A 27,238-nucleotide genomic window follows, 5' to 3' on the forward strand; every position below is an offset into this window, starting at 1 on the left:
TTCGTCCATCTTTTGGGTAACAGCCGCACGTTGCCGCAGTTATTAACGGTGGTTTGGTAATTTCGATAGCATTCCGCGGTCGCGTATTGTAGAAATATTTTCCATTTCGCGTGCATTCGTCGCATTGATTTTTTAACGCAAGTCGATCACATTGAATACTCGTGATTAACTATAATATTCAAGTTTTTTTTTTTTTTTTTTTTTTTTGTACAAACTATATTTCGGTAGCAATTAAAATATGGAGAGAAAATCTCAGATACTTTTCGTACACGTAAATATATTATGCAATTAAAATTTAAAACAGTAATTCATATAGCGTTTAAATAAAAAATTATTTTCTTTATCTCACAGCATAAATTATTTTTTTCTGTTAAAGTATAATAAAATATTAATTGTGAATTATGCTATTGTGCATAAATTAATTATTCAAGTAAATAGGATTACCGAATCGATTCTCGCTCGATGTCCGTCGGCATGAAAGCGGCGTAATACTAGATAAATTTTGCGTCTCGGTATTAAATACGAAATATCAATCTGCGCGACCGCAGTCTCTTCGCTTTGATTGAAAATTGCGAGTCTGCGGCTCGTCAACGTGCGCGACCGCGAAAAGTGTCGCGCGGGAGGCGAAATCGTAGTATCGCACGGATATCGGTTCGCTTTTGGACTCGGTAGATTTGAATCTGTTGCGGTCGAGCGTCAGCGAACCGGCCCCGAAAATCCAGGTCGTACGGATGCTGCGCGCTGTCGTTCGCCAGCCCGGAACAAGCGCGCTTGACGTTTCTGCTTGTGTTTTCGCGGGGGTAAACAGATAAATCACCGTCCCGCAAAGGACCGTCGATCTCGCTGGTCCTCGCCGAGAGGAAATGCGATTCAGTCGCGTGCGATACATCAAGTAACGACACGCTCGATGTGCTGACGGATGATCAGAAATTATTTCCCCAGACGTAATTCGATCGCGAGTCCGGTTCTCTTTAGTTAAATTATCTTCGGTCGATCCCGATCGGATAATCGCGACGCATAATCTGGGGCGTTTCTCTTCGTTTCGCGCGCGAGAGACTACAGCGATTGAACGCATTTTTCTTCGGGGTGGGTCGGTTCGCTTGATTAATGATCCCGGCTAATCAAATAAACAATTCTACATCTGTCGACCGAGTGCGCTACCGAGTCGCGACCAGACGCCCTTCTTTTTTCCGGTACGGTAGCTGCCTCTTATTTTTCCCCGCACGGCCGTCTCGCAGTTCCTGAAGAAGACATGGTTTATCTTCGGTCTCCGACGGTCGCCGTCGATTCGTTTGTTCCTCACGGCTCGACTTGCATTCCCTCGACCGAGAAGCGGCGCAAGAAACGGCGCGGGACTGAAGAAACGCTAGGGCTTGAGTTACAGTGGGGGCCGAAGTAGACTCTCGCGGCGGGAAGAAGAGAGAAGCGGTATCCAAAGGAAAAACGCACTCGCCGTGCCGCGTGACTCTAGAGTGGCAATTAGAAGGATTAATGATTCCGTCGCGGGAGTCTCTTCCTCGCTTCCTCGGAATTCCCCGGAGTATCGCACCGAGAGCCCTGCCGGCGGGCCGAAAATCGTCGCGATTAGATCGTGCGAGCGGAGTCGCGAGCACGTTCATAAATCAACGTTACGTCCGTTTAGCGTCGACGTGAAGGGACGGATGTTCCTCGGCGTGTCTACCAGGACGTCGAGTCGTTCGGCAAGCGTGTAATGTGGTCAACGCTTTCGGAGGAGTTATAATTAGCGCGGCGATTATTAATCGCTAAGAATTGAGGCGAGTGCGCCGATAGAAAGTAGCAATAGCGGCCCAAATTAAAGCAGCATATTTTTGCCAGGAGTATAGTAATTAATATCTTAGAAAAATTTATTTCTTTTCAAGAAAATCGAGTCTTTATACACTTGGAAGATTGCGAATCGAAATGATTTAGCGTTGGTTTTTATTTACGTAATTTAAGTTATATATGATAATACGAAGAAAGAATGGAATTTCTCCCAGCGATACAAGACAAATAAAAGGCCTCCGCCTAGGTTATAAAGTACGGTTACGCGATGAGTTACGAAATTTCGTCGAGGTTATTTCGATTAACCCGAGGCTTCCTCGATGTATCTGCGAAGTTTCGCGAATTGAAACATACAACTCATCTGGCTGCGGTAACATAGCCCGAGAGCACAAGTCTCCTCTCTTTCTCTCTTTCTTATCGTTCCTTTTGTCGTTTCGCGAACACGCACGGCGATTTTCACGGTTCCGCCGAGCGAATCGAGACGTCTCTGTTAAGCAACGAGGTTTGCCGACGGCGAAGAGTTCGCCAGCTCGGAACCGTGACGGCGCTGGAGCCGTGAGGCGTCTCTCTTCGGAACGACGGCGACGACGATGACAACGACGACCGCGACGACTACGACGTCGTTCCTGAAACGAAATTACGACGATGCGCGCATCTTGCCGCGCTCAAAGTAGATTTATGAACCGCGGGCACGAACGCCGGACGATACACAGATAATAATTTTGCAACTCGACGAGAGAACTCGTTTAACCGACTCGCGTTACGCGCTACAACTTAAATAGAGCCATTCCTCCGTGTTTCCCGACCTGAATATTTTATCGCTATTTATACAAGTGTCTCAAAGAAGTATTTTAACATAATACGAACAAGTGCTTGCACAAGCGCCCTACATAAAAGATGAAGAGCTGCGCATGAATCATTTTCCTCGCAAGTTTTTCGCCGTTCCTTTTGCGCCAAAGAACGAGTCGCGAGCGTTTAAGTCGCGTTCTTAAATTTCCAATTTTCCTTCTCGGGATGTGTTTATGATATATTCTACACGCGCGGCACGTTCTATCTTTCCAATTTAAATTTTTTGTCGTATTTGCAGGGTCTTTTCGACTCGGTGCTTTTGTCACTTTGTGACAAAATGCGAGAATATTTATAATTTTGGAATAATTGAAAAAAAAGAAAAAGAAAAATTGTTATATTAATTCTTTAGCTGATGTAAGATACAATTCAATTCTATTCCTTTCTATCGCTGTACGTGAGCGACGACGTCTGGAACGAGTATGATTTATAGGAAAGCCGGTTGAAACTTTGTACAACAATCGTTGTCATCGCGTAATCGCAAAGTGACGGCGTTGCGTCGCCTACTCTCGGCGCGATGCAGAACGAAAAGTGAGATTAAGTCGCAGCTAAGCCGGCCACGTGCTCGCGCTCCTTCTGTCTCTTTTCTCCTCCATATCTACAGCGGCAGTACGTAAATCACCACGACGGAGGCAGACAGTTACGAGTTCACCGATACAAACGATTGTGTTTTAGCCCGCTCGCGGAACACGCGGGGCACAATGGGCGAAGCAAAGCAGTCTATACGGGGTGTTCTAAAAATACGCGTATTCTTACTGGCCGAGTATTTTTGGGGCCGAGCTCTCCGCTCGTTCTTAGCATTGATTTAAAAGCGGAATTAATTCGTGGGAATTTATAGGGGACCAAAAATCGGAATTAAAAGAAAGACCGAAAGAGCGATTAGGAATATATTTTTTCTTTTTTTCTTTTTTTTTAGTTTTGAAATAAATAAAATTAACGCAGCTTATTTTTAAACTTAGGAAAACCATGGAAATTGTCAAATAAATTTTAATCGACTTTTAATTTATCGAAATAATAACATAAATTTGCGAAACGTCAAATTTGCGAGTTTTTGCTCGATCAGGTTCGGCTCTTTTTAAATTAAATCTTTTGAAATTCCCGTGAGCAAAAATGCCGGATGCGGTCGACAAGAAACATTCTCGTTATACTATCTTTCAGTAACACCCCGTACAATGAAAGAACGAGGATGTGGCGTCCAGAAACCAGAAGACGGGAGCCGTCCAGCTGTCGCGGCCACATCAGAGCGTGTCGCGTATACAACATGATATACCTATCCTTTTCCCGTGCAATTTAAACGTTTCTCTGTCCGTGCAAACTGGTCCGGTATCTCTCGGCACTCCCTCAGCTCCTTCAGCGGATACCTTCTCGAAAGACATAATCTCGCGCTGCTTAACAAAGCGTCCTACTAGATTTACGGATTTAACATTTTAATACTCGCATCTTTGAAGCTTCGTCGCAAATTATATGTTTCACTCCGCGGACTAAATTCGTAAATTAACCAAGCCCAGCTTATTTTCCCGTTTTTGTAAAAAGTAATAATCTCTACAAATATCTCGGTGCAAGTATTTTTCTTTAAAGGTAATTAATTCTGTTATTTTTAAATTACCGTTAACAGCACATAAACAATTTTTTAATTACGTTATTTATTTTCCGCCGCTTCTCTTTTAAGCGTTACACGCCGCTGAGACGTGCAACAAATCAAAGCTAATCTACCATCCATCTCCGCCGATGGCTTTCTCGCGTGTATCTGGTCTTCGTTCCTGTCGTGCTCGTTATTACGCGCGATCGCGCGCTCCTTCCTCTTACTTCCTCGCTCCAGTTTCCATCGGCGTTTTCTTCGCCGTCGATCTATCCCCCTCGGCCGCGCGCGGGCTATTTTTGCCGCCGGCAAATTCTCCTCTGTCGCACGGCGACACGTACCAGCGCGACGGCGTTGAAAACTGTCTCCTCGCGTTGCCGGCGTTTAATATTTTAATCCCCCGCCCTGTCGGCCAACGTTACGCGAAATCCTTTCTGATATTAAGCGCAACGTCGCCGAATACAACCGCGCGATAACTTCCAACTCACGACGCAACGTTCGGTCTTATCTCGACACCGAATGTCATTAGATCCTTCGAAGCTGAACTTTCGGAGGTTTACATTTTAGATGAAGAAAATTAGCGATAAGTGTTGTAAAGCGAGAGTTAATCGCGCGTCTTTTTTTTTTCGACGGTTATATTAATTTCGTCGCGCTAGAAGTAACGATGCGTCGGTGCGTGCTATAAATCACAGCTCGTCGAACGTGATGGACCACGTGCGGCTGCGCGTCATATATTTCTCGAAACTTTTTTCACTGTGTCACCGATATAACTGCGGCTGTCCGTTACACGGTTGAATTTCGACGGGGGGGATTAATCAGGGAGTCATGAAATTAGCTGTCGTCACTTTTCATCTTCATCATACAAAATTTGACGCGCGCTCGTACGCATCGGTCAATCGCCGTCGCATTTTATTTCCAGCGTATGAATAAATAGCGACGCGAAGCGAGCCCGCCGAATGCGCGCGACAGTTGTTCGTGTGTGCGATGTTCATAAAGTACGATTAATTTCCTCAACGTACAAATCTCGCCACGGCAGTGTACCGGATTTTACGTTAAAGATTCAAAGCAGCGGCAATAAAATATTACGCTATAATTGAAGCCGTCAGGTGAAAAAAAAAAAAGAGGGATTTGCACCCGCCATCAATCTTGAATCCAGAACCTGACTGTATAATCGAATGTGACACCAAAATAAATTTTTACGAAATGGCGAGTGTTCCGAGAGAGAAAGGGGAGAGGAGCGAGAGAAACGAGAATATCGTTATTAAACGATGCAAAAATATTCGCGCAAAAATATAAAAATAAATTAATCGCAAAACGCCGCAGTTTAATCACTGTGTTAATTTAATGCGTTTACGTTAATTGTAAAGAATTTTTTCTTTTTTTTTGTTCGAGATGAAAGGTGGACTTTTGTTCTTTGGTACGTTCTGCAAACTTTCTTCTCAGGTTGTTGGGATCATCGGAGGATGCCACTTCAAGGCAACTTGGAATCTGTTAATTAGCGCGATCTCGAGAAAGCTCGAGATTCGGAACATGAATCGGTGCTTTCGAACAAGCAAACTCCAATAATCTCGTTCTCTTCCAGTTACATCTCGCCTATACCTTTCTCTCTGCCGCGGAACTGTACCGGAGATGACTTTTTGCCCGATGGTATCGGTCCGTACTAGAAAATGTTTCCGATTGTATCAATTTCAACTCGCTATCAGTTCCTCGCGCGTAAGTTGAACAAAACTTGAGCGATCGGCACAAATCGCGCCCTCAGGAAACGATAAGAGTGTAAAAAAAGAAAAAAAATGTTTAACGTTGCGCTTATTTGTCTCTATTTAATTTGCGAATAAAATTAATGTTTTAAATTACGTTATTTAAAAAATTCTACTAGTACCGCCCGGAGAGATTTATTTCAGGTGCTATCGAATACTTTGAACGGCAATTTAACATTCGAAGCTTGTCGATCTCCGCGCGGCCTCGTTCGAATAATTTTGCACCTCTTGGCCGGACGAAGGTCGATCTCGAGTACGAGTTTTGTTCGAATTAGTCCGGTAGCCCTTGAAAGCCGTGTCAATTGCAGATTGCACGTGATTTCGGCGTCATACGTACGGGCGCGGCTTAACGACAAGCGTCCGCGTACGATGTCTGCCTATAATTAAGCTGACAAGGTTTGACGACGTACGAGGGCATGGAACAATGGTAGTCGGTTGGTCGGTGCACGCCGCGCTGCTGCAGAGAGCGAGAGGACCAAGTACGAGAGTAGAGAGAAAGGGACAGGGCCCGAGCGTCACCGCCGTGATGCGTGTCACGCGACATGACGCGGTCGTGTCACGCCAAAATGTACTCCGCGTGACGACCGACGAGTGCGACGACACGTCGCGATTATTTATCGCGCATCGGAAAGCCGCCGATCGCTGGGAAGCATCGACCCACCGACTCTCCCTCCCCTGGTAGTATGGAATGGTTAATGGAATTACACGGGATATCGCGCACCATCGGGACATCTTGGATAATTTCGTTAACGAGGCGATTGCGCTTTAATGACAGATACCATATTTTAATGACAAATATCGCGGAATCGCTTCAAACGCGCGACACGCGCTCGTTAAGATAAAACCGGCTAGATTCCACAAAAGGAAAGCATCGAACGCCAGCTCTTTCTTAACTTTAACCAACCTTTTAGCGAAATTTTAATTTTTTTTATTTTACTTTGAATTATCTATTTTTAATCGCTGATGGGGGAAAAAATAAGAAGACCCCGTTGAATCTCGTTCCGTACGTAGAAAGCATTTCTCTTCTTTTTCCCCGTCAGCGGTCGATCACGCAATATCTCCGCACGAGTCGTTCCGTCTTTTAGAGTAAGATATTGTCTTATTTATACGTGTTAGAATATATTTACTTCACCGGATCGGTCATGTAACTCGCGACATAACGAGTTAAAGTTCTGCGAACGATCGACGAAGAGACGTCGGTCGTACGGCTGGGGCACGTGGCTCGCGCGCGCGGTACACGGACACGCAGCAGACGAAGTGGGGATAGCATGTCACGGAGTTACGTTAATTATTTTACATATTAGATGCGAAAATTTATTAATTAGGCATCGCGTAATAGTTAGATTGTTATTCAGTCGGTTCTCGCACTATTTAACTTTTCCTTCGTAGTCTTATTTATTTATTTATTTATTTTACGAATATGCGCCAGGCGAAATAATATTAATCACCGTGTCTCAAATTTTGATTAATGAAACTTCGAGATTTTGAGAAACAAGAGAGTTGTTCGTAACTTCACTCCGGCTAATATTTTATGCCATTAATAATTAAGCACCGACTTCTTGCGCTGTTGTGATAATATTAAAAAACTTCGCCGCGCGTAGAATCGCTTTCTCGTTACCTTTTGTTTTTCTACAATTAAAAATTTTTGCCAAGTCAAACTCTCCGCGGACGTTTCTCGAGAGGTCCAGTTGTTAAAGAGCCATGAAATTATTCGCGGTTTTGGGAAACGAGAGACAGGCGGAAGAAGCGCGGCAGAAGCTGCCGGCGGCAAGAAGGGGAAGGTAGGAGAATTCAAGCTGAGAGCATAATGAGCGGGCGGCAGGTAATGAAGACCGCTCAATCTACCCTCTCTCGCACGCGGTCTTTCCCAAAGGGCATACTCGCGCTCCCTTAACTCCGATCCTCGCCGCTAATCCGTTTAATCTCGACATAATTAATCACCGTGACGCTTTAATAATTCTTTGACCTATGCATTACCCGGCGGAATCCGAAGAAATGGAAATCCGACGAGCCAGATATCCGAGGATTTACAGCACGCCTAGAAATTCCAGAATCAAGCCTTTTATAGAATCCAAGAAAAAAAATAAAAAAACAAAAAAGCAACAAAGGGAAAACGGAAATATTACGATCTTAAACCGCGCGATGACGCGTTTGTTCAAATATCGTAATGGATCTAAAATCGCGATAATTCCAAAATATCCGGCTCTGAGAAGCGCTTCACGAATTAACAGCCAAGACACTGCATTATAAGAACATACAAATCATCCCGAGAGCCACGTCAATCCGACAGATCTTTCGAGTGGTCGTCATTTGCATTTTTCGTGACGGAAACTCCGAGTTACTGTTTGCCGTCGCATTCATTCGTCACGTCAACGGCATCGATCGTTCTTCCCGGTTCCTGAGCTGCCAGATGCTTTCGATTTTTTCCCGTCCCTTCGAGGATGGGCCTCGTCGCGGTGACAGTTTGCAAAGGATTTTCCACAGGGTGACTTTATCCGCGCGCTCACGTCGACCCTCGATGCTTTCGGGAATGTATTTGGACTGACCGCTCCCGTACTCCAAATGCACTCTGTGGTGTTTGCACGGGATCCATTGTGGGCCCTTGCGATGATTTTCTGTTTATGCAAATATGAGCGTTCGGAAGACACTCGAGGGAAAGTACAGCACTGGACGGGGCGCGGTTTTGCAACGACTACAACTTAATACTCATTCGCGATATTTCGTGCACCTGCGAGGTACCTCAAGTTCCTAACGTTCTAACAATATTTAATACTTCAAAATAATATATTTAAAAAATGTATTTGACGAGGAAAAAAAATAAAAGAAAATTAATGATTTATTCATGATAATTGGCATTGTTTATTGTACTCCGCGATTGGCGTTTTTCTTTTCAACGAAGTTATATCGAAGAAGATATAAAAGCGGCTCGAACGGCGTACCTGACCACCAATTATTCTCGCATCTCATCCAACTGCTCTTTCGTCCTCTTTTGCCGCCTGCCCTTCTTCCCCCCTCACACCCCCGGCTCTCAAACGCGTTTTAACGGACCACCTCAGTCCGAAACACCGGGGAAGATAATTCAGATATCATCCCTCCGATTCCCAAGCAATCCGAACGAACGAGCATGATCGACCCGTGTCGACGCACAGCACACAAGGCTGCCTCAGGGACTCGCGTGCCAACTGACGTCTACCAGATTATAAACCGGCGATTACTGACCGATCCCCGAACAGCCGGGTGAAGTGCAGAAAAACGGGGTCCCAAAAGATGGCCCGGATAGAGAGGAAAAAAAAAGGAAAAAAAAAAAAGAGAGAGAGAGAAAGAGAGAAATCTCTGATGAACATTCACAAAAAATATCGGTGAGAACGTTACGCGCACGAGATAATGGATAATTGAAGATCGGATCGATAAGAAAGGAACAGGAAAAATAGGCCAATTGATATTTAAAAGGAAATTATTGAAACAAAATACATTTTAAATCACGGAATAAAAGTTATTCCTATTTAAAAAGGAGACGTAGAGATTTTATTGTTACCCGATTAACTGCCGCTTTTTCGCGATGCCGATTGGCTCTCTCGTTTGGCTTTGTACGCGCCGCGAGAGTGACTGTCAACTTTAATTGTTATTATACAATTAATAAATGTTCACTTTATCGTATCACGAATCTATAATTGACGGATACGTCCGCGGTATTCATCGATTAGATAAATTGTTCATAGTTTCCATAATCCAACCATTCTAAATAACTGAATATAATTAATATCCAGTTGTTGAAAGCAAATAAAAAAGTTACAGGAAATGGAGCCACGCATTGTGTATTCGATTATCGAAATCTTTCCGTCAATACGACGACCATTGGCGTTATCTCTAAGCATACGAGATTCGTTCTCGAGAACAGATTTTTACGAGCTGACGTGTGACACGCTTTTTTTTTCTTCCCCAGGACACCTCTCATATATCTCCTCTCCTCCCGACTCATTGAAGGTGCAAATGGCGATCATCGGTCACACCGCCGAAGACAGCATTCCAGCTAAATTCAGGTACAAAGAGCGACGGGGAAGAACGCGAGGGGGAGGATAAGGGCCGAGTTGAGTGTGCTCGTGAGGTCTTCCCGCTGAGAGTCCCGGAGCTTCGAAGATCGGAGCCGCGCCAAGGGATTAGAGCGTTAAGAGCAGCGATTACACTCACGACGAGGCGTGAAGCTTCGCACCGGATCGATCTTCGGGGATTTCTTCCGTAGCGATCAGTGCCCAGCAGTGACGCTTGAAAACAAAACTTCCGTAACTCATCGTCTTTTTCGGGCGAAGGGAAAGCGGAAAAACGAAGAAAAAGATTATCGCGTTGAACGTAATTAATATTTCTGAAAAGCGATTTATATATTTGGTGGTCAGTAACTGATACCGGAATATCTGTTTTAAGATATCGAAACGAAATTTAACGAAGCGGGATTTTAATTACGTTTGAACTCGTTGCGTTATGGTTATTTATTGCAACGCCAATAAAGTCATTATTCGGTCGCGAGTTTAAGAGTCGTTTTTAAGACAATTACTCCGACATAAGTTAATTTCAAATTAGTTCGGTAAATCTGTCCCGGTCACGAAAACTTCTGCCCCGTTCTCCCTTCCTCTCGCGGGCAATTGAGAGATGTGGATTCACGTCAGGACTGTAAAGTGCGTGGATTGCGCGTTGGACGAGAGTCCCGCGGCGGGATTTACTGCTTTGTTAAGTTCCCAAATAAGCTAGTACGCGCGGCGCGACGGGAACGATGGCTCACGAATGCGTTAGGCGTGCAAGAACGATGGTTCAATTAAGGATGTACCGCCGGTTACTCTTGCCGGGTATAATCCCTCCCGGCGTCGTCCTCGGAACTCCTCTCGCTCTCTCTTTCTTCGGTGCGCGTCGCGAAAACTTGGCGGCCAGCCTCTTCTCCCGCTAGAAGAAAACTTCCGCTGTTTCCCTCCGCGAAACGCCACCGGAAATCTCGAATTACCGAGGCGTTTTACGTTAAGAGCGCGCCGACTATTTTATCTCGAGATAGCAGTACCAACGGCTTTACCTTTTCTTTGAGGGGATTAGAAAATGAATAGGCCGGCGACATGCCAGATCCCGCTGCCATGAAAATTAAGACACGTCGAATAGATAAAATTAATATGAAATATCAAGAACGTATAAATTAAATTGTTGAAAGTAATTATACAGATGCAAATCTCGGCCAGGGAAATAAAAATTTGAAATTTAACACGATTTACAATTTAATCAAATAATTCGCACCGAGAGAGAATTGATTTATATTAACATACATATAAGTCGTCCCATACAACATGCTTCTGAAAACTTATACGGGTAGGAAATTAGGATCTAAAACGAAAAGTTATATCGTGGAAAGTGAGAGCGCTCGTCTTTAAACTGATACTTTATTATTGAATTATACCCTGGTTTTACTATTTTCGTCCACTTTGTCACGCTTTAGCCTTTACCCTTCATTCACGTTGCGCTCTACATTCGCAAAAAATGTCGCCCGGCCGGAAGTGACGAGATCCCGTGACGAAATCTTGTTCGTCGAGTGGACATTCGATCGTTCCTTCGAAATGCTACGACGAGACGTTGTACGGAGGTCTTTGCCGTTCTCGGAAGGTCGCACTTGTCATCCACGTGGCGGGACCGCCGAAAAAAAAAGCGGACGCGAATCAACTCCACAACATTGTTCCCGCATCGACGCCCCGCGGTGGCTCTCATCGCCATTCTGAGATCTTCCGCGTGGCCCATCGTCGACGGTCGACCTCAAGCCTGACGGATTTATGCGCTTTACAGTCGCACCCGAGTCTGCGGGTGGCTAATTGGCGGCACCGTGAAGTCGATGAGTCAAAAAAAGGCAACAGAACGAGAAAGAAAAAAAAACAGAGGAAGCGGGACAAAAAGCGGGAAACAAGGATTCGGCAGTTTTCTGCACTCATGTTGTTTTCCGCACGAAGAATAGGTTGTTACGATAATTGGCGTAATTTTATGGATATTATCAAGCTGATTTATGAACGAGTTCTCCTCTCCTCTCTCAGTCTTATAACAGTATAGTGGAAAATTGTGATAAATTCATATAAAACATCTTAGAACTGATAAGAAACTCTCGACGTTGAATTTTGTTTCTTTTTTTTTTAATTAAATTAATTATACTCTTACCTGATCAATTAATTTAGAAGCAGATTACGGTATTACAGTTGTGCAACATAAAACGCATACGACCGCTAGATATTGACATAAAACTCCGCATAATCTCGACTACATTTCTCATGTTATTAACGCTCGGCTCGCGGCATCTTTCGTGCGGGTTACATTTGTCACGCGAACTTATCAAAGCAAAACAGCCCGTAGAATTTCGAGCTAGCGAGCCGTGCGGGTGAAACACGCCGGATATCTTTTTCACGAAATAAAAGAAAAAAAAACGCGCGCGACTCACTCGAAACGCACTCGTGCGCCCCGGCGAAATCGGTGGAAGATACCAGCGGGAAAAGACACCGCCCTCATTTTTCCTCCTCGCTCGCGTATCCGGTGCGCTCGACATTCGTCATAAGGGCCACTTCATATTGCGCGCCAGGATGAGTTACAGTCGCCGGCCGCGTTTTCTACGGGCGATCTCGCCTCCGTTTTTCGCTCGCTCGCAAAACATTCGCCGATCCCCGAATCCGGCTTTTTAAATTCTCGCGGACGAGCGTGTGTAGCATCGAAACGCGTATACGCGACGCCGAAAATAACAACGACCGCTCAAAATACCACGGCGTTTCCGACATGCATGAGAAACGCTATCGCGAGCCCATGTTTATGTCGCGGTAACTTGAATCGCCTCGCGATGAAAATAAATGACGGCTACACTTAACAAACTAGAAAATATCAGATTTTTTTTTTTATGTGCGGTAACCGAATTTTTTTTTCTTTTTTTTTTTCTATGGAATTTAATTTAATCACAGAATACGAGATTTGAGAGTGACCCTATCACTTTTTTCAGTTTTTAATGTTGATAATCGTGCAGCATCGTGTTTATAAGTGTTTGTAATTAGAATTGAAATATTTTAAGAACAAGTCAAATTTTTGTTTCAACATTTTTATTATAAGTACGCGACGGTGTTATTTCTTTTGCCGGCGTTGTTTTAACGAAGAATATCGATTATTCAAACTCCAATTAAATTACGCACTCCTCGTAACGAGCGTAATGCAATTTCTTCCTGTTCTTGATCGCGAAACAAGAACGGGCATTTCAATCTCTAACGAAGGTAACGCGCGCAAACACTCGGCCGAATCGCAGATTCTCGCGACGTTAAAACAAGCCCCCTCTCGGAGTATTTATTCCCGAAGGGCGCGAATAAAACTGCTAAACCGTCGCCCGGCCAGCGGCGGGTGTAACAAAAAGCTCGCGATTTATTAAGTTTCCGGCGAATGCGTAGCGAAAAAAAAAAAAAATGGGAGAACACCGAAAGAGAAAAAAAGAGACAAAAAGGGAACGAGTCAGCGAAAGCGGCTGCGCGCGACTGAATCTGGCGATAAATCCGCACCGCGTTTCAAGGTTTCATCGGGAGTCTCAGAAATTTATAAACCGTCCCTCTCTTCCTCCCCCGGTCCCCCGCGTGCGTGGGTATGCACAATCGCCGCCGCCGTCGATCGTAACTATGAATTCCATCTGATTTTTCCAGTACTCCCCCCCCTGCCCTTCACTCTTCCCTCCGTCTCTCCCGCGTGCGTGGAGTGACGACCCCTGGTACTCGTAGGTATCCGCAATTTATTCCCGAACGATAAATCATCGTCCACCTACGCCGGCGATTTCTTTTTGCGCCATAAATCAGTGAACTGAGACTCCACCGTACGTAGACACCTGCGACGCGGGGGGGGGGAGGAGCAACCAGGTAAAGGGGGCAGGTCAAAAGGTGTCGTTTAATTCGATAGAAGCCATCGTCTGTCGTCCGTAACATGCTGTTAGTTTCCCTTATTAATTTTAACACGCGAGTAATCAATGGAGCAACTGATCTCCGGGATATAAATTCAGGTTGGTAATGAACTTAAATTTAGCAGCATGAGGTTGACTAATGTAATCGTTTTACGTTAACAGCCTTGGATGTCTATATACATTAGATACGCGAGATATCTTGAAACCACCGGATATCCTTTTTGCGATTCGCTTTAAATCGAGTTTATGTTTAGCGCGTGTAATTTAAACGTGAATCTAAAATATTTATTGAACCGGCCGAAGATCTATTGCAACGACCACTTATTGTAGTCGCGCAGTTCATCGACCGATAACGTTCCGATAACGTTCGCGATACAACGGACTCCATTCGGGGAGCAGGGAGATCCGAAAGGGTCGGCTGGAACATCGAGAAGCATCGGTGAATCAGATCGGGCGACGACGGTCGGCATCGAAAAAGCCGCGGTCCGATGGGAAAGCCTTGACAAGGCGGGAGCTCGAACGGAGAGAGCTCTCGCCTGAATAAATCGAAATAGATTTGCATGCGGCTCGTTTGGCGCACCGTGTCGAAACACGCGTCGATGCCTACGTCGGCCGGTTTTCACGTGGAGGTTGCGGTCGAACATAACTCATTGAAAATGCGACGCTTGCTCGTGATCGCGATTACTCGCAACTGTCTCTATAACTTCGTGACCCCAGAGAATATTTTTTTCTAACTTTTTTTATTATTATATTAATTTCATTTAGCAAAATTAAATTATACATTAATATTTATTTTTTAATTGTTTTTCCGAGAGAAATAAAGCTGTATAAAAATGAGGACATCAAAGTGCGCTATGTGAATGTTTGCTCGGAATATCACTCCGATATACCTTAACAAGTTTTGTGACTTTCGACGGGAAAGATACGCGCGGCTATCGAGATATTTTCAAAGTAGATTAAATAAAGCCGTGAAGCATCTGTCAACGTATCAGAGATTACTAATGTTTGCTCGTCGATGATGCCCGTCCCTTCAATGGTGCTGCTTTGTAGATAATCTATCAGCAGCTTTCCAATAGTTCGACACTTGAAAATTTAACGTTCACATTTTTGTACAATTAGCTAATAATTTGATCAAGAGTATTTCCCGCCTCACTTTGTAACGTTTAATTATTTTTAATAATTATTCAACATATATTTACAAGATCGTAAAATTTTAACGCCGTTCGATTTATTAATTTAATAAATTAAATAAATTAATCAGTATTAAAATTTTCCAACTCGCTTGCCCCGGTCCCGTTTCTTTTTTTCCCCGATGGAGAAAGAAGTCCCATCCGTTTAGAATACATTAACGGCGCAGCACCAGCGACTTGCGAATAGCTACGAAAAGTATACTCGCGCCAGGATAGTACACAGGCGACGAGGATGTTTAACAAACACTCGAGAAATTCGCTGCATCACCTTACGGGGTGGCCGTCGGCAAACAAGGTACGCCTCGAGTGCTTCCAAAAAAGCTTTCGTCTACGTTAGGCGCCACCGATGCACCTTCTCGCCCCCGAGGGGGGGGAAAAAAGAGAGATTATCTTGTTTTTAAACAGCGCCGCCATTATCCCGCATTATTCTTCTCGACCGAGCGTTTACGACCGGCGCTAGTCCCTCGAATTATCGCACTTACCCATCGCACTATCGCTTTCAATTTTAACCGAGTATTTGATGTGGCTTTACTGCCAGCCTCAGCGTTCCGCACAAAAGAACCGCAGGTAATAAAACGTAGCCATTTGCACGTCCAAATTATGGTCTAATAGTGAACCTCTCTTCCCTACCTACGTACACGTGTTTATTCCTTTTTAATCGCGTGTTTTCCTTTGCATTTCCGTCTGCTTTTAACACCCACGATTGTTAAATCTCCCTCTTCTAGTCTTTCGTAAATCGCGCCTTTTATTCCGCATATCTCGCCCTTCGCAGTTACTGAAATGCCTAAGAGTTGTAGAACATTTCCGTAGACTCAATAAAATACTTATGAAAGCATCGAGCCACCCGCGGTTCGATCGCGGCTATTCTCTAATTCACGAATTGGCCACTCTGGAATTAATTCCGACATGTTTCCGCGCCGGGATCGAGCGAATTGCCGTCGAACCCGTCGATTCTCGCCCGCGGCGGGCCGGCAGTTTCATAAACATCGTGGGAGCTTTTTTGGGCGTACATGGCCGGGAATATCCCTCGGGAAACGCCAATACACGCGGACGGGAGCGACGGCGGCGATCCGACGCGACGTAGTAATATTTGCAGGCGGCTGGCCCCGAGGTCGCGCCGTTGACACCAGCGCCGGGTATCAGCCGACAACGCCCGGGTATCCTGGTCGTTTCATCAACCGCACCTGCGGTCGCGCGATATCTATGACGAAATTTTTATCTCCATCGACATTTCCTCGTTAGCGAGGAAAACACGCCGGCCCGCCGGATGAAACACGACGGCGGGGACGCATCGGGCGATAATATTTCATCGCGCGATTATCCCGCTGATGCTGATAACGTCCGAAGCATGAAACGACGATGGATTCGGTCGGCGAGGGTGCCGCTTATCGAGTAGGACGAAGACAAAGAAGTCCTCCGGGTTAAATCTACAGTTCGCCCGCGGTTGACGGAAAATAATATTCGCTCGGCGCTTCGACAATGCCTCGTTTTATCCCGCGCGATTGACGCTGCAGCGAGGACGAACGGCGCAAGAAACTTTCGCGATCGCGACCGCGGCATAGATTTTTTTTTTTTTTTTGCGTTTCAAGTGTCGGAAGTTTTCAGCGCGATTTAACCGGAGATCGGGGGAGCGGGAGGGTTTCGAAAGTTGGGGAAAATTTCTCATCGGACTCTTCGCGTTGCCAGCCGCAGCAGATCCATTAAACCGGAGCATAACTTCCGACCTGCGGCATTCTTAGCACGCTCGTAGGATACTTCACGTGTGCCAACAAAGCTCCTAAGTTACCCACACGTTCGCCAAGCATGTCTTCGAGAACAACGGATCCGGGGTATCGACCTGACGTGCCAAATGCGCCGATATATGCGGCCAGCCGCCCTTCTTTCGTTGTATGTCCACTCTTTTCGATTCCATTGAACTCATTAAGCATTCTACAATCTGACATGCACCAAGTGATCGCTCGTAATATTTAATTCTTTAATATATCCGCGCATTACTTTCCTCCGTATTTTTCTGCGGTGTTTATTTCTATCGAAATTACATAATCGTTGTCTCCGGTTTAACATTAAATGTCTTTTTCTAATGATTACATCTAACCCTAGAATGGTAATTTTTGACAACCACCGACGTGACATAACTTCCCAGCGTGTCGACGTAACCATTTCTATGGGCGGTCAGCTTAAAGCCGAGCTGTATTCGGTCGGGTCCGCTTTGATATTGTGTCCACCATTGCCTACTTTTCTGTGCGCACAGCTTAGTTCTCTTTCTCTCACTCTTTCGAGGGGCGATTTGATCCCAAACTGCTCGGTAAATACGTCTCCCCATCTCCCCTTCTTCCAAGAATCCCTCATCCCGGGGCCCGTCTTCGGTCTCGTTTGACGAAGTTTTTAATGCCGCCAGTCGGTAGAACGAGTAGCCGAGCTCCGTTCTCCTGTCCTCCCTCCCTCCCCCCTCCCCGCAAAACGCGGTTCTCCAAATACTCGTCCGCGGTATTTGCGGATATCCGCCGATAGTTTCGCAATACCAGCCGCAGGTGGGAAGGGGTTGACGCCGGCAGCGATGAAGGGCGAGCGGCGGGAGCGCAGGGGTGGAAGACAGGGTACGGTCGGTCGCATAACGCGGAGGGAAGGGGAGCAAACAACGAAACTCGTTCTCTCTCTTTCTCTCTCTGCCTCTCTCTTTCACAGGGCGCCTGCAATTCGATCCTCAAAGCCCACCGAGTAAATACGGCAACGACGACGGCGGTGGCGGCGGCGGCGGCGGTGGCGGCGGCGGCGATGGGGAACGGCGGGGTGCGAGAGGTTGAGGGGTGCCGGCGTTTAATTAATTCCATCCACCGCGTCGTTACGATTGTATAACACAGCCGGTAACCCCCGTTCGTTTTTACTGTTCCCTTCGCCGCGGCACGACCGTTCGTTCGGTTTCCAGGGGGTGAAAACGTGCACGGTAGTTTTTAAATGGAATAACCAAAAGACTGCTACAGTCCGAGACTGTCTTATCTTAGCCTTCGATCTCTCGCAAACGTCAACGATGAAACGATACAATAAAGTCCAACAGCGGCTTAAGACATATTTTTCGAAATATCAGCGTGAACTATCAATAATTATTTCATTTTTTCAATGTAATTTTTGTACAAATGTGAATTGGTTTAATCTGTAAGAGAAAATGCTTGAATATGACGTACACGTAAAGCTTTTTCTTTTTTTTTTTTTTTTTTTTTTGTTAGTAAAATTACATATGCATTTTTTGAAGAGTCTCTAAAAAAAAAAAATTAGATAACAGAGAGATTGTGGCATTATGCGGAGAAAAGTAGGTCGCGCGTAGAAGAGCTAATAATTATGGAAATGGCATGCATTATAGACGAGGTACTCGTATAAAGGCGTTCTAGGGGTTGTCGCATGTGAGCACGTTTGTTTTTGCACGTTAAGTACGTTGCGGAGGTGAATTACGCGCCGTATAGCGGACATCTTCAAAAAGTATTTCGCTGCTTATTATGTAAATTTTACAACACTTTCCGCGCAATCGATTTAGAATGTGTCTGCAGTAACAAATTCCGTTGCAATGTTACTTCGTTTTCTCCCTCGAGTTATCCCGTTACCTCAGCTGAAATCGCGCTCGCAAATAGCTCGATGCTCGCAGAAATTAAGCGAACGGCGATTTTTCCTCCGGCTCTGTTTATTATTCTCAAATCGCGCGAGCGCCCGAGACGAGCAATGAAATAAATTCCTCCCTCCGAATGTTTGTTCGCGTCTCGTTCCGCAAACGTCTCGCAGCGAGAATTGCTTTTCGAGAGAAAGAGAGAGAGAGACCGAAAGGTGGAGGGAGTACGATCGTATGAAATCGAAAAAATGAAAACTGTGAAAAATCGTATCATACGGCGCGAGGGATAAAACTCCTCCTCCGCAATTCTTTATTCTTCCCAAGAGTAATGGTCATTCTGACACGTTTCTACTCTGACACGTCCCGCCTGACGGGGATCCCGTAATATTACGAACGCGTCGAAGGCTCGGGCACGTCTCTGGTCTCCCGAGCGGCGATATCCGTCCGCGTGCTGCATATCCGGAGCATATTCCCTTGGCTCGTTTCTCTCTTCACCTCTCCCTGTCTCGCGAGAGCCAAATGACCCACATACGTCGAATTATGGTCCCGCGAGCTCCGGCGCCGCCGAGATCCGCGGATTTCCGCTGCGTCGATAAGAAGACGGACGTTCCGTTACCCCGTCCGTCTGTTCCGACTTTCCGCGCTTAAAGCGCCGACCCGATAGGCGGTCTCGAGATAAGGAAAGTGTACTTTGCACGGCGAGTCGCCTAATTCCTCGTGAAAATAGTGAAGCTTCAAAGTAACGCGAGTCTAATCTCGATAAATCGACGATAAAAAATGTATAGGATTGGTTTTTATTCGATAAAAATCGGAAGTAATATCTGTCGAGTAGAAAACCTAGTTTTGGGAATTGTTAGACCGCTCTCTGTCTTTCTATTTCCAACGTGTGAAGGAAACCATTAATTTTAATAAATAAACGTCGCAATTTATTAGCATAAAAATGTACGAACGGAAGCGGCAAAGATAAAGAGAGCGAAATGAAATCTAATTACAATAACATGTTTTTCCAAGAGTACGAATTCGCCGCTCCGCCAGGCCATTTTTTTACGGATACATTTTAAATCGCCCACGTTTCGCAGAGTAATTACAACGCGTTGCGAGGCGCAAGGCAATCGTTACCGGTTACGTGATCCGTTATGCACCGCGTGCTCGAAAGTGTAACGTGGCGCAATCGATATCACTTAGCGGGCAACGGGTTCCTTTACGGTCTCCCGCGGAGGAATCCGCGACGCGGAAAAACTTTCTTCCGTCGTTTAAGATTAGGCGAGGTGGCGTATCAAACGTGGCCGCTCTCGATTAGGCTTCTCGCGGAACTCGTCTCTTGACGATCGATCGTTCCCAGACCGGGAAGTTGATTCTGGCGAGAGACGAACACAAATCGCGGGATTAGTACGCTTTCCTGACGCGAGTCCCCCTTGTTTGAACTCGCAGCATCCGCCTAATACTCGCGTCGTTTGCCGCGAAACGCCGACAATGTTGCGTCACCGTCGCGAAATTCACAGCTCCCGCCTCTTATTTGCAGAATCCCGCGACGAAGTGCTCCGCTCGTTCTTGCCGGCAGCTTCGCTTCATTGTGCGAGCCCGTCGACGCGAGAACACCGGCGGCAAGCGAGATGTAAACCGGCGTGTTCCCTTATGTCCTCCGAGGGCGTGCGGCGGAACGACGAAGGTGCAATTTCAAGGTATTGCAAACTCGCGTTTTCGAATTGCGTGTGTAAACTGAACGGCAATTTCAGGTATTGTGTGACAAGTTTGTGAAAGGTGTGCCGCGGTTGTTGCAGATAGAAAAAAAAAATGAGGGCAAAGAAAAATGCTCGCGTTACTTTTCTATAAATTGAATAACTTTTGTAAAATAATTCTTAATAAGTATTAAGACAAAGTGGTAGAATTACCGAGGTAGAAAGATTGTACGATCGCATTGTCATCTTCCGAGGGTTTTTATTTAATTTTAGTTAGTTGAGATTTTATATTTAGTAACGAAACTTTAAAGTGTTGTTTATTTTGAGTCCGCGTATCTAAAATCTTTTAATACGAGACGGAATTCTGTCGCAATCGGGAGGGCACCACTGTGCAGGCACAGGTAGAGCGATTTTCTAATGCATCTGGCCTGAAGGACACCGAACTGGATCGACCGTAAAACTTGAGACGCAAAAGTTAGTCCTAAGAAGCATATCGCTCTGAATCTCCACAACAAAAAAAAAAAAAAAAAAAAAAAAAATGAAACAGTTAAATTTGCATGATATTTTAGCAGAATTTCAAATTCTTAAATAATTCAACTGTTTTAAACTTAATTGAATTAATGTAAAATACAAAATTTGGAAAAAGTGATATATAATTTTTTTAACTTTTAACATTTAAATTGATCTTTGCAATTATATAAAGTTTAGCAACATAAATTCGTTTAACACAGTTGACACAATTGTCTGACAAAATTAGTTACACGTGTTATTTGTATTAACTGTTTACATTTTTTTTAATCGCTCGCGCTCCAAAAGAAACAATGCCACTGGACGCGATAAAAACACGTAAATATTTTCCCGTAAGCCAGATCTACAATCAAGGAATCATCGGGATAACAACGGATCCTTCCCGAGGAGCCCGAAACCCGAGATGACGAATCGGAGGCAGCGTACAAATTCGAGCCCTCCGTCCCTTCGTCCTTTCCCTTTCTCCCGTACATGTGCGTCGTAGGGACGAAGTGTCGCCCGTTCCCCGCGCCCTGGATCCCTTCCTGGCCCTCCCCCGTGGGTTTTTGTGTCCGGCACCCTCGTGAAAAGAGTCTACACGCACCCGAAGAAAGAAGAGGAGCCGGTTGGGAAAAGGGCCGACGAGGAAGGGATCACCAACGCAGCGATACTTGGTGGGGTGCTCGGTGGATGGCTTGGAGGGGCGACCGAGCTCCGAAGCGGTGGAGGACCGTGTGGCGCAACAGTGTGCCGCGCACGGCCATGAAGCGATGGTCGTTCTGGTAAAAGATAAACTGGGCCGAGAAACGGAAAAGAGAGAAAGACGGCGGGCAACGACAAACTCCCTAATCCAGTGGTTCGGTATTGCACGTCGCGCGCAAACCACCGAGTCACGAGTGAAGCTTCGCAGCATTCGACGAATTTAACCAGCGTCATCGGAGTTGACTAACGAAGCAGTGAAATAAACAAGTGGCGTCTTTAATATTCCTCGTTAAACTAGTAAATGATCTTTCGGCGGGATTTTCATTACCTCGAATTGGAAAGAGTTTCCCCAGGGAGCTTGACAAACGTGTCACCAAAGTGAGAGAGGAAATTGGGTAAAAAAAAAAAAAAAAAAAATAACGAGATACGCGGGGCGGAAAACACTCGGGAGAGGAGTCTTGCCTGCGGTGCGAAAATTCGTGATCGCGAGCAGACGGATACTTTCGTCCAAAGTGAGAGCTGAAAACTCGACCTGGTTACTCCGTTTAGATTTTCCACGGCAAAAGGAAGACGCTGCCCTTTCCGCCTGCCGCCCGACAATCCGGCGAATTTCGCCAATTCCGACGCGGACGTGAGGAATCGACTCGGTTGCGAGCAAACTCTTCCGAGATCATCCGCGCGGGGCCTCCGAATTCTCCCGGACCGAGCGAAGAGAGGAAACAACAATACCCGCTGCAAGGTGGCTCGCGGGATCCGTGGTGAAAATTGGCGAGCGAGAGCCACGTTCGGTGCCTTCGACGATATCGCAATAACGCAGCTTCTTCTCAGGATAAAAGAAAACGGTTGGACTCGCTCTCGCAAGTGCATTCGAGACTTCTCCGGTAGATTTTTCCTTCGTCTTTTCGAGGGGAAGCGCCGACACTTTGCCGCCGTTTGGAGTTTACTGACCTCGACTCGTAGTTGGCGACTGCCCTTCGCGACGCAGGGAGGACAGGACGACCCTTTGTATCGACTTAAAACACTGGAAACGGGGCGAGATTACCTCGGGGCTCGCTTATGGCCGTCGCATGCGGTCGTACGCGTCGCTACATTGTTTGCGGAGGTTCATCAGGTGCCACGTCAGGGAGATCAGCGGATTCACGTGCGAGGATCGAGTGGAGTATCGCCGAGTGAAGTGCCGTGCGATTTTCTTCCGCGATTTGTGCCGTTAGTGTCGTTGCCGGCCCGTTGCGGGGGTCGCAGCCCTATCACTTGTGGAAAAGTGCCGCGCGATCGAAGCCGAGAGGAAAGTCGTTCGCAGAGATGCGCTCGTAGCGAATCGACAAGTACGTCAACGCAGCCGGATTTCCAAGGTAAATAAGCTGGGCGCATTTACCGTGTTATCGTTTATGCTATCGCCGTCGATTCGTCATCGAGAAAAGATAAAATGGACAATGGTGATTTATCTTAAAAGTGGTGAAGCCTATCGAACTCGGGACAATCGCTTAAAACTTATTCCTGATAAAAAAACAAGCCGTTGTAAACGAAAATTTTTTTTTCCAAAGGATTATCTCGTAAAGGTTCGCTACAGGTAGTTTTTTTTTCCTTTTTTGGTGACGGACGAGATAAAGAATTATCCGATATCTTGAGTACTTCAATGAGTAACTTTGAATAATAATGGAAGGAAAAACGTGACAGTTGCAAGCGTGTAATGTGAAAGGGCCCCGGATTGAAGCGCAAAAACCTAATTAAGCTACTTAAGCGACATGAAATTTTAATAGCGATATAACGAAGAGTGTTTAAACTCGAGTTCGAATGGTAATAAGGATTAAGGAAAATGAGATTACGCGTTTAACGGCACGGTGCTGGTCGAATCCATTCAGACAAAATGCGAGCTGAAAGTTTCGAAGAGTAGACGCTCAGGATAAAGGTATCTAGAAACGAGTGCTCGTAATTGCGTGTGGGTTCGTTTTTGTTGGAAACGTGCGGTATTTCAGGAGAAAAAAAGGCCTTTTTTAATGAAAAAAAAAGGGGGGAGAGAAAGAAGTATCGCAAATATCCCTTTCTTTACGAGCGCAATTTGCGCGCGCGTCACGTGGCAAGTTTTGGAGCGTGAAGAACGCACTCCGGTTTTTCGGATCCCTTCCCGTTTGCTGTCTTCCTTTTTCGTACAACCCGGCGCAAAGAGGATTACCTCGAATTCGCTCCTAAAAGCATCTCGACGAGCGGCGATTTCCATCGCGAGGGGCCTCACCTCGCGCGGATGAGTGACCCGTTCCGCGTGGATTATCACGCGATCGATCGCGGATTTACGACATTTCGTGCACGACAGATCTTTTCACTGGAGCAACGAGTCCTTGCGATAATTTTAATAATATAAATCGAAAGTGTGTCTCTATAGGTTCGACGAGAAATGAAAACCTTTAGAGTGACATTAAAAAAAAAAAAAAAAAGAAAAAGAAAAAAATTTAACGCGATTAATAAAAGATAAAATAATAATAATGAATAATAATAATAGTGGTTAAAAATTAACGTTAACAAGAAAAGGAATAATTCAGAGGTGTTCGTGTTAAGATCGCTTCGATGGACACTGCGGAGTCGATAAAAATCACGATATCCTGCTCGCTGTTCCAAGGAAGGGTTCCCCGAGGGAAGGCCAGGCCAGTCGATAAAATTTTACTGCCGTTCGAAGCTGCCGAGAATATCGGCGAGGTTTTAACGCGTCGTGGCCGCGACTTTCGCGTGTACTTGCACTTTCCATGTACCGAAGTCCCGGGGCATCTCGGGCGCGCGCGGGGAAAAATGTCGGGCGGAATTCGGAGCGGCGGGCGTCCCGGAAAATTCAATAAAGTCACGAGAATCTTATCGTAAATTCACGACGAAGTACACGTTGCGATTTCGTCGGGAGATCGCCGCTTTTGCGAGCTGCGTGCTACATCTCTACGCATCTTTTCCATAATATAAGATCCGATTCCTTTTACTAATTTCGCGGGAGTGCATTCTGTGCCGTAGAAATTTTTCTCATTCCACTTTCGACCAATTTCAATCGCGCGACTTGTTATTTTCCTGAGTGCGTTTGGGCGACGAGAATTTTTCCGAAAACGGTAAAAATTTTGCGCCACACTCGACTCGCGCTCACAACTGCTTCTCGTTTTCTGAAGCACCGCGTGTAGAAGGTATCTTATTGTTGAATTAATTTCGCTTCGATTCTCTGATTCTAAAGAAAATACTTTAAAGAGACGCGTTCTGTCATTACTTTTCAACCGTTTCGAGTGTTTCCTACTCTCTTTCTTTCTCTCTCTTTTGTCGAAGAATTCAGTGTCTTGTAATGTATGTATAGAAAGCGGCGAAGATTGCTACGCGCGTTACGTTCTCGATCAAGCGGCGGGCCCGACTTCTTGTTATTTCCTCGAGTGCGTCCCGATTGAATTTTACGTCTCGACACGAGTTTCCCAATACAAGTATCATACGCCGCGCGTTCGAAATCCGCGAAAATCTCCACGGACGTTACAGCTTCCATCAAATCAGGCGGCGATTGCTTGTTATTTTCCCCGAGTATATTCGGGCGACAGAAGCCTCTTTTATAAACGCGTAGTCTTCCAAAGGAAATATTTCAGTTATAATTAAAATAAAATCGAACGTGCTATTTGTTCATAACTGTTTTAATATTTTTTTAAAATCTTTAAGAAGTCATTTATTTAAGAATTAAATGCTGTAATCTCGGTTAATAAATGTTTGTAGCATTAAGGCTGTACCTTTTCCAGCGACTTTAAGGTACAGTTTGTAATTTCTAAAGTACTGTTTATTTTTTGTTGATGATTTCTATTTTCGTTCCTGCGAGCGACACGTGATTCTCGTAGAGTTGTGTAATGATCTTTTTGGCGTAGTGCACTGTTCTCGCGACAGGTTGATCGAATCGGCGAGACCGGAATTTTTTTCGCGGTGAGCGTAACACAATAGCTTTACGTCCGGATCCAATACCGTGCTAGACACTCGAAAGAAAAAGGGAGAAGCGCAGGGAATGCTGGTATGATCCGACGAATAAAAAAAAAAATAAAACAAAACTTCCAAAGAGCGAGAAAAAAAAATGCAGTGGCAAATGGACGGTGAGATTTCGACGGAAATAATTGTAAACCTCGCGAAAAGACCTCGAGAAAAATTAATTCCATCTAAATAACAGAACGTTGCGCGGGCAGAATTTTTGTTCTTACCTTTTCTTTCAGGGAATGTAATCGCGATCCGGCCCTCTGGGAATTAATAACGTCACGCGACGAGGGAGCGGAAGTTAGTTAGCCGAGTTCGCACCTCGTCGAGTTAAGATTTCTTTTTTAGCGATACGGGAAAAGAAACGGCGGCTCGCTCGCGACCATTGTTCTCGGATTAAAGGAAGTTAACGGCACAAACGTATACGCGAGGCGGGCGAGTCGCGGGATTAATCTCGTCGGGGAAACCCCGGATCCGGGAGTTCACAAGTGCGAGTGCCGCTGACAGTTATTAGGGACAGTTATGGGGGTGCCTATGGGCTAAAATCCGGCTCGCGGCCTCCTTACTCGCGGCGCTTACTTTATTCCAAGCCCTCCCGAACGTGATATCGAGCCGTGTCGTCGTCGAGATAGAGCGCGCGTTCTGCAGAAAATTACTATTCTCTTTGCTCAACGTTCGCTGCCAAAAGCGATTTAGCCAACGACACCGAAATCATCTCGATGGCTGTTGCCGGTCAACGAGCGGATTGAAAACAACGTCGTTTCCGCATGTCGCCCTATCGTTATTCCGCAAAAAGATTCTTGAAGAAAAGAGTTGGCGGAAATATGAAACGTTCTTAAACTAAAAGCGCCAAGGAATTTTTTTTTTCTGGGTCAGAGTTTTTCGAAAAGTCCATCAAAGACACTTTTATCTGCGCATTATCTTTCGCGAATTTAATACAACAGTGTATGTCTCGTAAAATATTGTAGGGATTATCAGCGTTGAGGTGAATGATCAAGACAAAGTTGGCATTAAAATAAGCTGGCGAGAAAAGCGTATTTGTACATGCTTTCAGTTTTATTTTTCCTAAAATAACCGCGTAAAAGTAAATAATTGAAACGAGATGCAAACTCGTCGTGAAAGTTTGCTGATATTTATAATTCCGTGAAAACTAAAATTCTTTAAAATGAATTAGTTTACTTGCTATCGCTGTAAGCTTGGAAACAAGAGAAAACAAAATTGAAATTGAATCTACATTTATATTATATTTTTTTATTTTTTTTTTATATTATACTAACAGCCCGGAGATTTATTTCGAGAGTATTTATTTTGATGCAAAGTACAATATTGAAAGGAATAACAAACTGATGAAACGTTAAGAGAATTTTTCACGTTGCTCAGGCAGATGAAATGAAAGTGTAGCGACTTGACGCGAGGTGGAGTCACGAGCCGACGCACAAAGATGCATCTCTTTGCTTTGGAGAAGCTTACGAAAAGTTTAACGAAAAATCGTGTTTTCTTTTTTTTTTTTTTAAATTGTTACAATACTTATTTATTTTATAAAAGACGTTTTATCCGTCGACATTTTTTAAGCGTTTTTTAGACAGCTTAGTAACTTATTTTGTTTCGCAATCGTAAAATAATGCAGCTGAAGCGAAGAACTTTCCTGTATCATCACCGTATCTAATTAATTGCGGATCCAATATTTTCCGGAGCACCCGGTATA

General features: G+C 45.1%; 1 protein-coding gene across 4 annotated transcripts in view; it reads left to right on the forward strand.

Annotated features, from left to right (window-relative positions):
- The window catches only part of Pxb (pxb), a 244,252-nt gene that overhangs the window by 129,191 nt on the left and 87,823 nt on the right, over positions 1-27,238 (forward strand). Inside the window, exons 1-2 of one of the 4 annotated variants that reach the window (XM_070662528.1) lie at positions 8,108-10,004; positions 20,205-22,922. Coding sequence is in view for 3 of the 4 variants with exons in the window: in XM_070662525.1 (XP_070518626.1) it covers positions 9,763-10,004 (242 nt within the window). In the remaining variant the exon portion in view is untranslated. Of the gene's footprint in view, positions 1-8,107; positions 10,005-20,204; positions 22,923-27,238 lie in introns of those variants that run through there. The other 3 variants (XM_070662527.1, XM_070662526.1, XM_070662525.1) reach the window with 3 other exon arrangements.

The sequence above is a fragment of the Cardiocondyla obscurior genome, linkage group LG10, assembly GCF_019399895.1.
Source record: "Cardiocondyla obscurior isolate alpha-2009 linkage group LG10, Cobs3.1, whole genome shotgun sequence".
Lineage (NCBI taxonomy): Eukaryota > Metazoa > Arthropoda > Insecta > Hymenoptera > Formicidae > Cardiocondyla > Cardiocondyla obscurior.